The 13,432-nt window shown below is 38.1% G+C and overlaps 1 protein-coding gene across 6 annotated transcripts in view; it reads left to right on the forward strand.

The window, feature by feature from the left end:
• UBN2 (ubinuclein 2) overlaps nt 1-13,432 on the forward strand; it is an 86,386-nt gene that overhangs the window by 52,683 nt on the left and 20,271 nt on the right. For 5 of the 6 annotated variants that reach the window (XM_060633242.3, XM_060633246.3, XM_060633244.3 and 2 more), the window contains 3 exons: nt 2,993-4,543; nt 10,619-10,850; nt 11,287-11,376. In XM_060633242.3, the coding sequence (XP_060489225.1) occupies nt 2,993-4,543; nt 10,619-10,850; nt 11,287-11,376 (1,873 nt within the window). The remainder of the gene's footprint in view (nt 1-2,992; nt 4,544-10,618; nt 10,851-11,286; nt 11,377-13,432) is intronic. The other variant, XM_060633247.3, reaches the window with a different exon arrangement.

Consider the following 13,432-nt stretch of genomic DNA (forward strand, 5'->3'; position numbering starts at 1 on the left):
GTTTCGAACATAAAGGAATTTAACTTGTTTAATATTCAAAGAAGGAGAAGACAGGATAAAAAATATCACAACAGACAAAGCAGTTGAAAAAGAACCAGATATAATCTCTAGAAGTGAAAACTGTAATCATTTGAAAAGTAAAATTATAGAGAAATCCCACACGCTTTATTTAGCTTTTGGACTTTCCCTATAGACTTCATCTCTTTGAATAGATGAGTTTCTTTGCTTATGAGGTATGGCCAGAAGGCCATCCTTCTCTGTGGCCTTCTTAACTTTTAATATTAGAGGCTTTGTAAGTACGAATAGTCTTCTTTTTCTTACATACCTCATTTGTCTTCTAATCTAAATAATGGTGAGCCAGTATTCCATCACATCTGTTGAGTTCATGCTTTGTTTTGACACGTTATTTTTAAACTCCTAATGCCCTTCATAAAGTGTTTGTTAAATTTTACATCTATTCAAACATATGACTAATTTATCAGAATTCTGATGTTGACAAGGATGGTATAGGGAATTCCCTGTTTTTGCTTGTTTGTGTCTTTGTGATTAAATTATTTTTTCCTTTTCCCCAAATGGAAAAACTATATTGCCGATTTGTGTTTCTCCTACCCTTCCACCCCTCAAATACCTGTTTTAATTACAAAGGTAATACAAGGAAATGCATTAGAAAATGCAGGGGTGCCTGGCTGGCTTAGTTGGTGAAGCATGTGACTCTTGATCTCAAGGTTGTGAGTTCAAGCCCCACATTGGGCATGAAGCCTAGTTTAAAAAAAAAAAAAAAGAAAGAAAGAAAATGCTAACAATACAGAAAAATAAGAAGGCAAAAAGTATAAGTATCCAGGAAAAAAAAAGCTCCTACTTTCTGGTACAAACCCACCCTCCCTTCCCTCCGTCCAAACACCTGTTCATTTATTCATATGACTTAACATTTTATAAATGGGATAGTTTGCTTTTTTGACTCAAGTGTATACCCTGAACAATTATCTCTGCCACTATAAATTTACACAGTACTCTGCTGGGTGGATTTAATGTTATTTTTATAAAGAAAAAATTAATTTGGGGGCACCTGGCTGGCTCAGAAGAGCATGCAACTCTTGATCTCAGGGCTACGTGTTCAAGCTCCACATTGGCCCTAGAGCTTACTTTCAAAATAAATAAATAGGGGCACCTGGGTGGCTCAGTCAATTAAGCCTCTGACTCTTTAATTCTGGCTCAGGTCATGATCTCATGGCTCATGAGATCAAGCCCCACTTGGGATTCTCTCTTCCTCTTCTCCTCTCCCAGCGGTGTGTGCACTCTATCTCTCTCTCACATGTGCATGGTCTCAAAATAAATAAAAACTTAAAAGATAAATCAGTAAAAATAAAGCCAGTTTATTCATTAAAAAATAAAAAGTTACTTCAAAAAGCAGTTTTATATTGGTAACACTACCAGTATTATTCTGATACATTCTCCCATCATCAGTTTCTATACTTTTTTATAAAATGAAATTTTCACTAACCACAATTAGAGGGATGGCATGTCACAGCAGACATGTTTTATGTGCATTACCCCTTCATATCTTAACAATTTTGACCTTAATGCAGTTATACTACAGAATTCTGAGAGGCAGTGGGGTTTTCAATCAGGGCTTTGGAGTAGCCGCTTAGAAAAATTGCTGAAGAAGTTAGAGTTTAAAGCATTTTTAACAGCTGATTTACTGTAATACAGTAGAAGGTGATAGTAGAGACACTTCCTCTCCATTCTTTCCCCATTGTGGTTAAGGTAAGTGTTGTGGTGATATAAATTGATACACAATTTAAGACTTTGGGTTTAGGTTTATTTGGGTTTGTTTTTAAGAAACCAATCAAAGAAACTTTGAAATGATTTTTATGTAATAGTTTTATTTCTTCTTAATTTTAAAAATGACATGAGTCAGATACTTTATATTTCTCTTTTAAGGGAAACAGTTACTTTTTCATTCTTTTGCTTTTTGAATATTTTAAGCTGTGCTTTATGGGGTGCTTGGGTGGCTCAGACGGTTAAGCGATGAAGTGTCTGACTCTTGATTTCGGCTCAGGTCATGATCTCACGGTTCGTGAGGTCGAGCCCCAAGTCAAACTCCGTGCTATTAGCATGGAGCCTGCTTTGGATTCTCTCTCTCCCTCTCTCTCTGCCCTTCCCCTGTATGCGCGTGCTCTCTCTCTCTCTCTCAAAATAAATATATAAACTTAAAAAAGAATAAACTGTGCTCTAATTCTCTTTTCTCTTACTTGAATTTTAAGAAGGTTAATTTTTTGAAGAAACAGACAATATTCTCTTAGGTATTCAGAATTTTAATTCCTAATAACCCTGTTTTCTTAGTATATGGCCTTGCTCATAGTACACATTTAGTAAATATATGTTGAATACATTACAAACGATTTCTACCATGATAAATAGAAGACATAATTTCATATGCTTGGACGAATCCCAGTTTGATGGACTATTTTCTCTACGTATGGCTCTGGGTGGCTCTAGCACAGGGTGTACAGAGGGCAGAAATACAAGGAAGCAGAAAGCAAGGGTCAGTATCCTAGCAAACCATTCTATAGAAGAAGGGTGGAGTCTTAGGATAAATGCAGAATTTCTTCTAGGTGCAAGGAGAATAAAAAGAGAATAGCCTCTGAACAGACGGATTTGGAATAGCACGTGAAGATCTGATGTAGGTGGGCAGGGTGAACGGGGTTTCACCAATATTGTAACTAGTATGTGAACGTTCCTTTGGCTTGGTTTTAATTTTAAGTCTTCTCAGAAGAGCTTACTGAGGTATGGCAGCTGTTTGCAATGTATCAGATGCTTTGGCTTATGAGCACAGTTCAGTCAGGAGCTCTGTCCTCAGAAACGTTTTGGTTTTTACAGTCTATAAAGATTTCCAGTGGAATTTGAATCATCGTGAGAATTTCTTAGTCCTTTAAAAACTGATACTTAATAACTCATTTAATTTTTTCCACTATAATGCTGTTTATGGTAGGAGTGTAGTCCAAAAAAGGACCAGAAAACTCCTGCATCCTTGGTGGCTTCAGTTGGTGGTCCTTCAACGAGCTCTAGCACATCTGCCGTGGCCTCTACCAGTTCTAGCTCTACACCAGCCCAGGAGACCATCTGCCTTGATGACTCACTAGACGAAGACCTTTCTTTCCATCCACCTGCACTGGATCTTGTTTCTGAAGCTTTAGCTGTTATCAACAATGGGAACAAGGGCCCTCCGGCTGGCTCAAGGATAAGCGTGCCAACTGCAAAGCCTCGTCCAGGACTGAGAGAAGAAAAGTTAGCAAGTATCATGAGTAAGCTGCCATTGGCTGCTCCTAAAAAACTAGATTCTTCTCAGACTGCACATTCATCAAGTCTTATTGCTGGTCACACAGGGCCGGTACCAAAGAAACCCCAGGATTTAGCTCATACTGGCATCTCTTCAGGCCTTATTGCTGGTTCTTCAATTCAGAACCCTAAAGTTTCCTTGGAACCTTTGCCAGCCAGGCTGCTTCAACAAGGACTACAGAGGTCGAGTCAGATTCATGCTTCTTCCTCTTCACAGACCCATGTTTCCTCTTCTTCCCAAGCCCAAGTTGCTGCCTCCTCTCACGCTCTGGGAACATCAGAGGCCCAAGACGCTTCTTCGTTAACACAAGTAACAAAGGTGCACCAGCATTCAGCTGTCCAACAAAACTATGTGTCTCCATTACAAGCAACCATTAGTAAATCACAGACCAACCCAGTGGTGAAATTAAGTAATAATCCCCAACTTTCCTGTTCATCCCCGCTTATTAAGACTTCGGATAAGCCACTTATGTACCGCCTTCCCTTATCTACTCCCTCACCCGGAAATGGTTCTCAAGGGTCCCACCCCCTGGTTTCTAGGACAGTACCTAGCACCACTACCTCCAGTAACTATTTAGCCAAGGCTATGGTGTCACAGATGTCCACGCAGGGTTTCAAATCTCCCTTCTCAATGGCTGCATCCCCCAAACTTGCCGCATCTCCAAAACCTGCCACATCTCCTAAACCCTTGCCCTCACCTAAGCCTTCTGCCTCACCCAAGCCCTCTGTGTCCACTAAGCCTTCAGTATCAACTAAACTTATTTCTAAATCCAACCCAACTCCCAAGCCTCCTGTACCCCCAAGCTCTTCCAGTCCAAATGCACTAGTAGCCCAGAGCAGCCACTCCAGCAGTAACAACCCAGTCCATAAACAGCCCAGTGGGATAAACCTCAGCAGACAGTCTCCCACCTTGAATTTGCTGCCCTCCAGTCGTACTTCGGGCCTTCCATCCACAAAAAATCTTCAGGCCCCTTCAAAGCTAACAAATTCCTCACCCACTGGAACTGTTGGGAAGAATAGCTTGAGTGGAATTGCAGTGAATGTACCTGCCAGCAGAGGTAGCAACCTTAACTCAAGCGGAGCCAATAGGACTAGTCTCTCTGGGGGAACAGGAAGTGGAACACAGGGTGCTACTAAACCGTTGTCTACTCCACATAGACCATCCTCTGCCTCAGGGTCTTCAGTGGTAACCGCCAGTGTGCAGGTATGTATGTTCTGTGTGTTCGCGTGATAAAACGTAAGCTCGTTTGATTGTTCTCTTCAGTCAGTTTAATAACCATATACATACAGAAGTTGTTTGTAATAGTTTCTTACAGCTTATGGCCAAGGCATGTTCCTGATGTTGACATCACAGTAATGGGGATACTTGGTGGATGAGGTTTCTGTTGGGATGTGGATTCCCCCCTCCCCCCCGCCCCCCCTCCTCCCGCAAAGTAGCACATACATACTTTCACAGTTGTTGAAAAACACATAGAATGAATATTTAAAACTGTATGTTGTCAAAGTCCAGAACAAAGCCGTAACTTAGGAGTTTAATATACTCTCACTTGTCTCCTTTCTCCCCTGTTCTAGTTCCTCCTCTCCTGCTAACTTTGATTTTTTTATTTAGACAGATTTATACATTTGTCAGGGTCTTTTCCTTTAACCATTTGTCTTTTCAAGTAAAATTTTTATTTTGCTTTAAACTTACAGTTATTCATACATAATTCTCTCTGTCAAATTACTGTCAATAACCCTTTTATATACCAGTTTCCCCTTTTGTGAGTTTTTACTTTACATTTATCTTGCAGTTAGCAGAGTGCCTCACTCAAGAAAGGAGTCTTTTCAAGAAGGCTAACATAAAACCTAGTTTCCCTTAGCTCTGGCGTACCTGATAATTTCTGTGCCATCACGCTTGAGTATGTATAGACTTCTTGGGTCACTGTCTCCCTCTTAGTGTTATAAATACTGTTCCACTGACCTTTGCTTAGTATTTAGGATTATGGAGAAGTCAGAGGCCATTCTGATTTTTTGTTCCCTTAATGTGTGTTTTCTCTGCCTAAATGCTAGTAAGATTTTGTCTTTTTACTTGAAATTCAGGTATTCTCGGATTATGACTAGATTTATGTATAAGGTTTTGTTAACTGTACCTAAAACATGGTGACCTCTTTCAGTCTTATACCTGGTGGCTTTTTCAGCTCAGGAATATTTTGTTCTATGCGTTTCATTGTCTTTTCTGATCCATTTGGCCTAGGTTTTGTGAGAACTCTTTATCACTCATATATTTCATCTCTCTCCTTTCCATGTCATCTTCTCTGTCATTGTTTTCGTCTTGCTGCCACTCCTTGTATTCTGAGACTTTGTCAGATTTGTCCTTCATGTGACCAGTTTGATTTCTTTAATATTCTTTCTCCCTGTTCCCTGTCCCCAGAAGTAATACATATTCACTGTAGGCAAATTCAGAAAAAAGAAAAATCACCATCCTCCCACCGCTGTTTATATTTTCTGGGTACTGTTTGAGATTCTTGTCAAGAAAATGGGTTTTACATAATCTGTTTCATAACAAGCTTTTAAAAAATACATAACATTTTATGATGTGTTCTTCAGTTCTTAAATGTTTTTTGAAAACAAGACTTTTATTGATTTGTAGAATTCTGTTGTCTAAAAAAGTACTGCTTCCTGTTTATGTGGAATAGGAACATCTAATGAAAGAATGTTTACCTTAGTGTTTGTAAATATTTCTGCTATTCAGTACAAGTTAGCATCGGTATGCATAAACAAATGAAACCCAGATCATCACTCTGCCATCCCTGTAGGCCTAGGAATGAATTCATTGTAGAATTCTAATGAAAATAAAATTCAGTTAACTGATACTTCATTAGTTGAAATCTTGGACTCTCTGATGTTTTATCTATTAATTTTATTTTTATCAGAAATAAACTAGCAAACACTGATTAGGGATGGCATGTTAAAATTCAAGTTATAAGCTAAGGTCTGAAGAGTTAGTTCACATTCTTATTACTTTTTGATGTTAATCTTTAATTTGAGTAAAGGAGAGATTTATAACAGAAATACCAGTTCCCTGCCAAATGGGTCCTCCTTCCTAGTGTCAGTTACTTTTAATTCCCCTAGGTTTTTGTGTGTTTTTAAGTATGAAAAATGGATGAAGACAATTTATTCATTTTAGTATTAACTTTTAACTTCTTGTCATGATAAGGCTTTTAGCTCGCTTTATACCTTTGCCATTCTCCTGAAAGAGTAAAATTACAGCCTTTGACCATGTAAACTATTGTCTCTGTTGAGCCTACTCATAAACTATGGTTTCATTTGCTTTCTTATTACAAGTTTTTGGCTTTTTTTCTGAAGTTAAAAATTCGCTTTTTCCCCCCTTCACTTAGGAATTTAAAGCTAAATCTTTCTCCATTCTTTGTCATCTCCAGTGTCTATCAGTTCTCTTTCCCACCCCCACCCCCATCCTTCTTGTATTTGATCATTTATCCCGAGAGAAGCTAGATACTTGGCATAACAGTTGGTTTGTCATCAGGGAACCTATATGGCAGAATTTGTGTTTCCAAAAAAGAACTGCTTCCTTCTGGTTTTCTTCCTTTCTGAAATGACTTTATGATGTGAAGGCCTTAGCGTTCCTGCCTTCAGACTGACCCTTTTTGTTCTGTCTTACTGGTTTGACTGAAGAAAAGGTCAATAATTGAATAAGGTTGTTGGTAAGTTGGGGAGAACCGATGGCTTTTTGTTTTTAATGTAGCCTCTCATTGAAACCTGGCGGCCTCTAGATAACCTGTTTCTCTAGCGCTCTGATACTAAAAAGAGATTCCCTATCCGTGCTTGCAAAACATTCAGTTCCTGTCTGAAAGACATCTCCAGCTATCTGTTCGTTTGCAGAGTGAAAAGGACAGGTCCTGAGTTTAACAGAAGTTAAAATCTTTCTGGGTTCAGATTATCACCGCTACCTTCTTTCTATTTAATAACTTTCTGCTCAAGTCTTTCCTCTTCTTTCTTACCTTTCAGCCTGTCGATTTTCTATGAATTCTGTCTTTGCCACTTTATAATTCCCAAAATAATTCATTCCTTAAGCAAATGTTTATGAGATGTTTAATATGTGCCAGGCACTCTTCTAGGTGCTGGGGAAATAGAGTGAACATCATACTCAAGATTTCTCTTCTCATGGAACATATATTCCAGGTAGAGAGAGAAACAAAACACAAATTTTTAAAAAATATTTTAAGTGTAATGAAAAATTAAAACAATAATATGATAAAGTGTGATTGCTGCTAACATAGATAAGGGATTTGGGAAAAGCCTCTTTCAGGAGGCAACATTTGAGTGGGGAATTGAATAAGCAGGCCAGTCATTTGGAGATAGGGGGGAATGAACAGTCCAAACTAGAGTGAAGACACTGAGATAGGAAAGAGCCTGACATGTAGGCGTGCACATCTAGACTAGGGAGAGATGGAGAGGTGATGAGATCTGAGATCAAGCAGAACCATGTGATGGAGGACCTTGTAGGCCACGATGAGAACTTGGGGTGTTAATGTGTTCAGTGGGAAGCTTTTAGAGGGTCTTCAACAGGGGAGTGGTATGGTTTGATTTATATTCCAAAAGATTACACTGGGTGTCGTGGAGAATGGGGGTGGGGGGGGCACTGGTGCACTCACCAAAATAAAACATGTGGTTAAAAAATTTTATATATATATATATATATATATATATATATAATTCCCACCACGGGAAGAGCAAGGTTTTCTTTTATATTTTCTCCTGGAAATAAAATGTAGAGGTCACGGAAGTATTTTTGATTATGGAGCATCATCCTGAACTTTGCCTATTTACATTTGCCTGTTTTATGTTGACAACTTCTCCTATATGCTTCTGAATCATAACGATAGGATACCCAACTTTTGAAAGGTCTCCATCTCATAAGAGAGAGAAATTTATAAATGCCATGTAACATTCAGATAATCTGATGTTTCATTTTAATTTTAGAAACAAAAGTGGATATCAAAGTTTTTTGAAAGCACAAAATGTTAGTTATGGCATGGTATCATTTTCAGTTGCTCAGTTACTTAATTTTGGAAGTTGCTCTAATTTACACTTTCCAGCTATTTTAATACTTCAGTTAGCCTCCTCTAGAAAAGCTTGAGTTCTCCTTATTAGCAGTATCTAATGTTCCTTACTACAGGGTTTACTTGGGGCAAACGGTATTGGAGTGTGTGCACCATATTATGCTGGGATTACAATAGAATTATGATTGAAAAAGAACTCTTATTCTTAAATTGATGCAGGATCCCTTCAATCCAAATTGCTTCCAAGCGTTATTTCTAACTTAGTAATTCTTTCAAATTGTATCTGTTTTGTATATCATGGTTGGCTCAGTAAGGGAAAGACCTGAAAATAAGAAAAATAGCCAAGTCCAAGCAAAAGTGATGGAGATTTGTACTTAAGTGTTGGAGGAACTGGTGGTTTAAAAAAAAAGTTTTTTTTAAGAAAAAGAATGAGTATGTTGACAATGAGTTCATCTTGTCTTGCTATTTTATGATGCCTAAAAACTAAGGTTTCAAGCCTGAGTGTTGAGAAAGAATGAGACTATTAATGATAGCCGTTGACAAATAGGGCGGGGTTGCATGATTGCAGGAGCTGATGAGTTCAGTTGTGGTTGATGAGTGTTCCATATCCAAGTGACATTCCTCACTGAGCTTTTAGACTTACAAGATTGAAACTGTGACGAAGTCAGAACTATGGATGTAAATTTGAGAGCTAACAAAGAAGAGAAGGGAAGGCTGTTGGAGAAAGAGTTGTAGAACTAGAATTGAAGCCTTCTTGAGGATATCCTTCATTTTTTGTTTAGCACTGGCATGGAACATTTGGTGTATCAATATATGTTATTGGCATATAAGTATGGGGAGATCATTTACATGGATTTTTCATGGATTAATTAAAAAATAGATCAGCCCCTTTATTAATTAGTAATGTTTACTGCAAGAGTAGTTAACACAGAGATAGACCTGATAATAGTTGACATTGATTACTGACTAAAAAATATTCAAAGAATTCAGTTTTGTTGACTAAATTTAGAACCGTAAAATTTTTGGCCAGGGAAACTTAGAATCGGTAAAGATAAGACTACAAAAGAAAATTCACAGTTGCAGAAACTATAATAATATCTGATACTGAAAAAATTTTACTGTAATTTTTGTTAATAAGTACATACAGAAAAGAAAGTCAAAATGGGGACAGATTATTGCTGAATAGAAAATTGTTCAAAGAATTAAATTAGCTTAATGAAGTATATTTAAGTAATTTCTCAGTGAAAGCTAATTACTGCTTGCATATTTCAGATTTAAATGTGTTTTTCATAAACATGGCATCAAAGCCCAGGCAGAGGAGTATTAAAACACCTTTTTACCTTAAGGAGTCTTAAGTTGAGAAAAGTAGTGAAAATGGAAACCAGCTTTCAGGGGTTAAGGAGAAACTAAATAATATGGAAATGGAGGGTATCATTTAGTAAATTTGATAACAAAAGGAGTACAAATAAGTCAGGTTGTTTCTAGGGGTTGAGGAAGAGCCAGGGATAGCTGTTGTTATCAACAAAACAGAACAAAAACAAAAAAACAAAAACATGAGGACTCTGTATGTGACAAAGCAGAGGAAACATGGGGAAAGGCGTAATACTAGATATTTGTACCAGAAAGTTCTGCATAGGTGGGATTCATGGCATGGTCAGATGGTTAGTCTTGGAGAAGAGACAGGTAAGGCTAATGATGAGGAAGAACATCTGGGATGGCCTCATTTCTTTAAGGCTTTATGATGAAAGCAGAGGGTATTGCATTAGGGGCTCTGAGAGAATCCTAGTCTGGAACAATAACCATGGGGATTGTGTCAGGAAGGTGGTAAAACAATGAAATTACATTTTGAAATTACATTATGATCATTTTCAAAGATCATATTGAAATTAAATGAAATTAATGGCTAGTGAGTGGCTCAGATCTAGGGTTTAGAAGCAAAAGTAGAAGTCTGAGGTGAGAAAGACGTGTTAATATAGACATTAAAATAAGTCAAGGAGTCTAAACTGGTGATGAAGAGCTGAGTAGAGAATTAGTTCCAAAACCAATATGGTAGCTCTTAGAAATACACTTTTCACCTCGGTCTTTATTTTCTGTCTCATGAAGTTTCTGTTAGAGTAGAGTTAGGACACAGTCTTGCGCCCATGAGGATATTAAATACAATAAATCAATTCAGGTTAAAGATTTGATTTCTTATGTATTTTGACCCCTGGTTTCTGCAGTCCACAGCAGGAGCATCATTATTGGCTAATGCCTCACCTCTGACTCTCATGACATCACCTTTGTCTGTAACAAATCAAAATGTGACTCCTTTTGGGATGCTGGGTGGCCTTGTTCCAGTGACCATGCCCTTCCAGTTTCCCTTGGAGCTACTTGGCTTTGGAACGGACACAGCTGGAGTGACAACCACCTCGGGATCTACCTCAGCCGCTTTCCACCATAGCCTAACTCAGAGTAAGTGGGGCTCTTTTAGTTACTTGCCTACCTAGTTTGACAGAACGGGAAAACTCATGAATTTATACTGATTGAGAGTAGTCCACTTGGAGTTAGTGAAGATTACAGAATTTTCTTTAAGAAATGCAGTTTAATTTCATTTATATAGAATAAATCAAATTGGTGGATTCAGAATTTATTTACAGTCCTTAAATGAACCATCTATACCACATTGCTATCTTAATGAAATTTATAATAAGAGGCAGTCAAATTTGCTGGGTTATTTGCATGTACGTATTTATATATGTACATTTTTTCAATGTATGTACTCTAAGGAGGACTTTGAAATCAGGGGCTGTGCTTAACATTATATAAATTAAACTATTTCCATTTTTTATCTAAGAGCAATTAAGTGTTAGATTGAAGAAGATCACTGACAATTCTGTTTTTCTCTCAGATTTACTAAAGGGTTTACAGCCAGGAGCTCAGCATGCAGCAACACTTTCCCACTCACCTCTGCCTACACATTTACAGCAAACATTCAATGGTAAGAAAGCCACCTATTTTTTTCATCTCATAATATTTATATAGATTTATAGATTGGATTAAACATCTCTGGAAACTAAATGGGATGACAAAAGTTGGAAAAAACAGATTTTCACATGACTGAATCCTCATTAGCAACAAACTCCTTGTAAGGAGAGGAAATAGGTAAAGAGACCTTTTGTTACATGTGGAGAAAAAAAAAATTTTTTTGAGAGCAGAATAGCACGAGTGGAAGAGGGGCAGAGAGAGGGGAACAGAGAGAATCTTAAGCAAGGTCCACACCCAGCACGGTGCCCAGCATGGGGCTTGATCTCAGGAACGTGAGATCATGACCTGAGCCGAAACCAAGAGTAGGACATTGAACCCACCGAGCCACCCATACGCCCCTGAAGAAAACATTTTGAAGGTATTTGTTATATTGAAACGATAACGAAGAAGAGGATTCGTAAAACAGTGTACAAAAGTCATGTCCAGTAGTTGCAATAGTTCACATTTTGAAGGTTTACTAAGTGCCAGTTAGTCTTGTGACTACTGACGTGTATTAGCTAATTTAATCCTTACAACACCTGTGAGTGTGCTGATAACAATCCCCATTGTTATAGATCAGGAAACTGAATTAGAGATAAGCAACTTGCCCAAGATGATACAGTAGTAAGTGATCTGAGATACAAATCTGGGAAGTCTGACTTGGTACCTTTTCTGCCTTTTAGCAGTAATTCAGTTAATACCCTCCAAACTGTATGCGTTACACACTTGCAGCCCAGCTAGATCACTCTGAAATTAGATAGTGGACATTGGACATAACATATTGACCTCTAGGTTATTGCTTTCAACAGCAGTCGACCTCAGTAGACTGCTGATACTATTCTTGAAGGCCATTTTCAGGATCTTTTGAACAGAAATAAGTGTTCAACTGGCCTCTTAACTTTGCAGGTTGACTGGGATCTCACTATTCTTTTTGGCCACTGCATTTAAAATGATCTTTGAAGGGGCACCTGGGTGGTTCAGTCAGTTAAGCATCCGACTTCAGCTCAGGTCGTGATCTCACAGTTTGTGAGTTTGAGCCCTGTGTTGGGGTGTCTGCTGTCAGCACAGAGCCTGCTTCAGATCCTCTCTCCCCATCTCTTTCTGCCCCTTCCCTGCTCATTTTCTCTGTCCCTCTCTTTCTTCCTCTCTCTCTCTCTCAATAAATAAATAAATAAATAAACTTAAAAAAATAAATAAAATGATCTTTGAGGGACACCTGCGTGGCTCAGTTGGTTAAGTGTCTAGCTCTTGGTTTCAGCTCAGGTCATGATCTCATGCTTCATAAGATCAAGCTCCTTGAGAGAATGAATATAACTTCTCTATATTCATTTTATATATAATACAAACTTTTTCTGTAAAGGCCTCAACAGTAAATATCTTCAGCTTTGCAGGCCATATAGTCTCTATCACAACTACTCAACTCTGCCATTCTGTTGCGAAAACAGCCATAGATAAATATGTAGCATGAGTGTGGCTGGGTTCCTATACAACTTTTTAAAGTAGTGGTGGGCCACATTTGGCCCTTGGGCCAAACCTTGGTCTAGACAATCTCACAGTCCAGTTAATATGAGTATTTTATTTTGTAGTTTCCCAAACCTGCTTTGAGCACAATCCTTCCTTGCCATTTTATGAATTTAATCATACCTTAGGTCACATCATTCTCCCTGCAAACACAAGTACATAAGATCTCATTATGAATGGAAAAACCAATTCCTTAGATGTTGTCACCAAAGTTATTTTAATAGTTTCCTATTTATACAGCTTTTGAAACAATCATCCTCTCTCATTGATACAACAGAGGCAGTTTCTTCAATAGAGGCAGTTTTTTGTTTTATGTTTTACCAGAGTAATTTAGATACCACGTGAATGAACCTAGCAGTGTGACACATGGTCTCCTCCAGCCTTGAGGTTGATCTTGTAATACGGCAGTTTGTTCCTTTTCACCTGTGTGTCTCTACCATTCATGCCTCCCCCTGCCTTTTTCTCTCAGGCTTAGGAGTGGGAGGCTTCATTGTTCTTGCTAAGGCAGT

This window comes from Panthera onca, chromosome A2 (genome assembly GCF_046562875.1).
Source record: "Panthera onca isolate mPanOnc1 chromosome A2, mPanOnc1 haplotype 2, whole genome shotgun sequence".
Lineage (NCBI taxonomy): Eukaryota > Metazoa > Chordata > Mammalia > Carnivora > Felidae > Panthera > Panthera onca.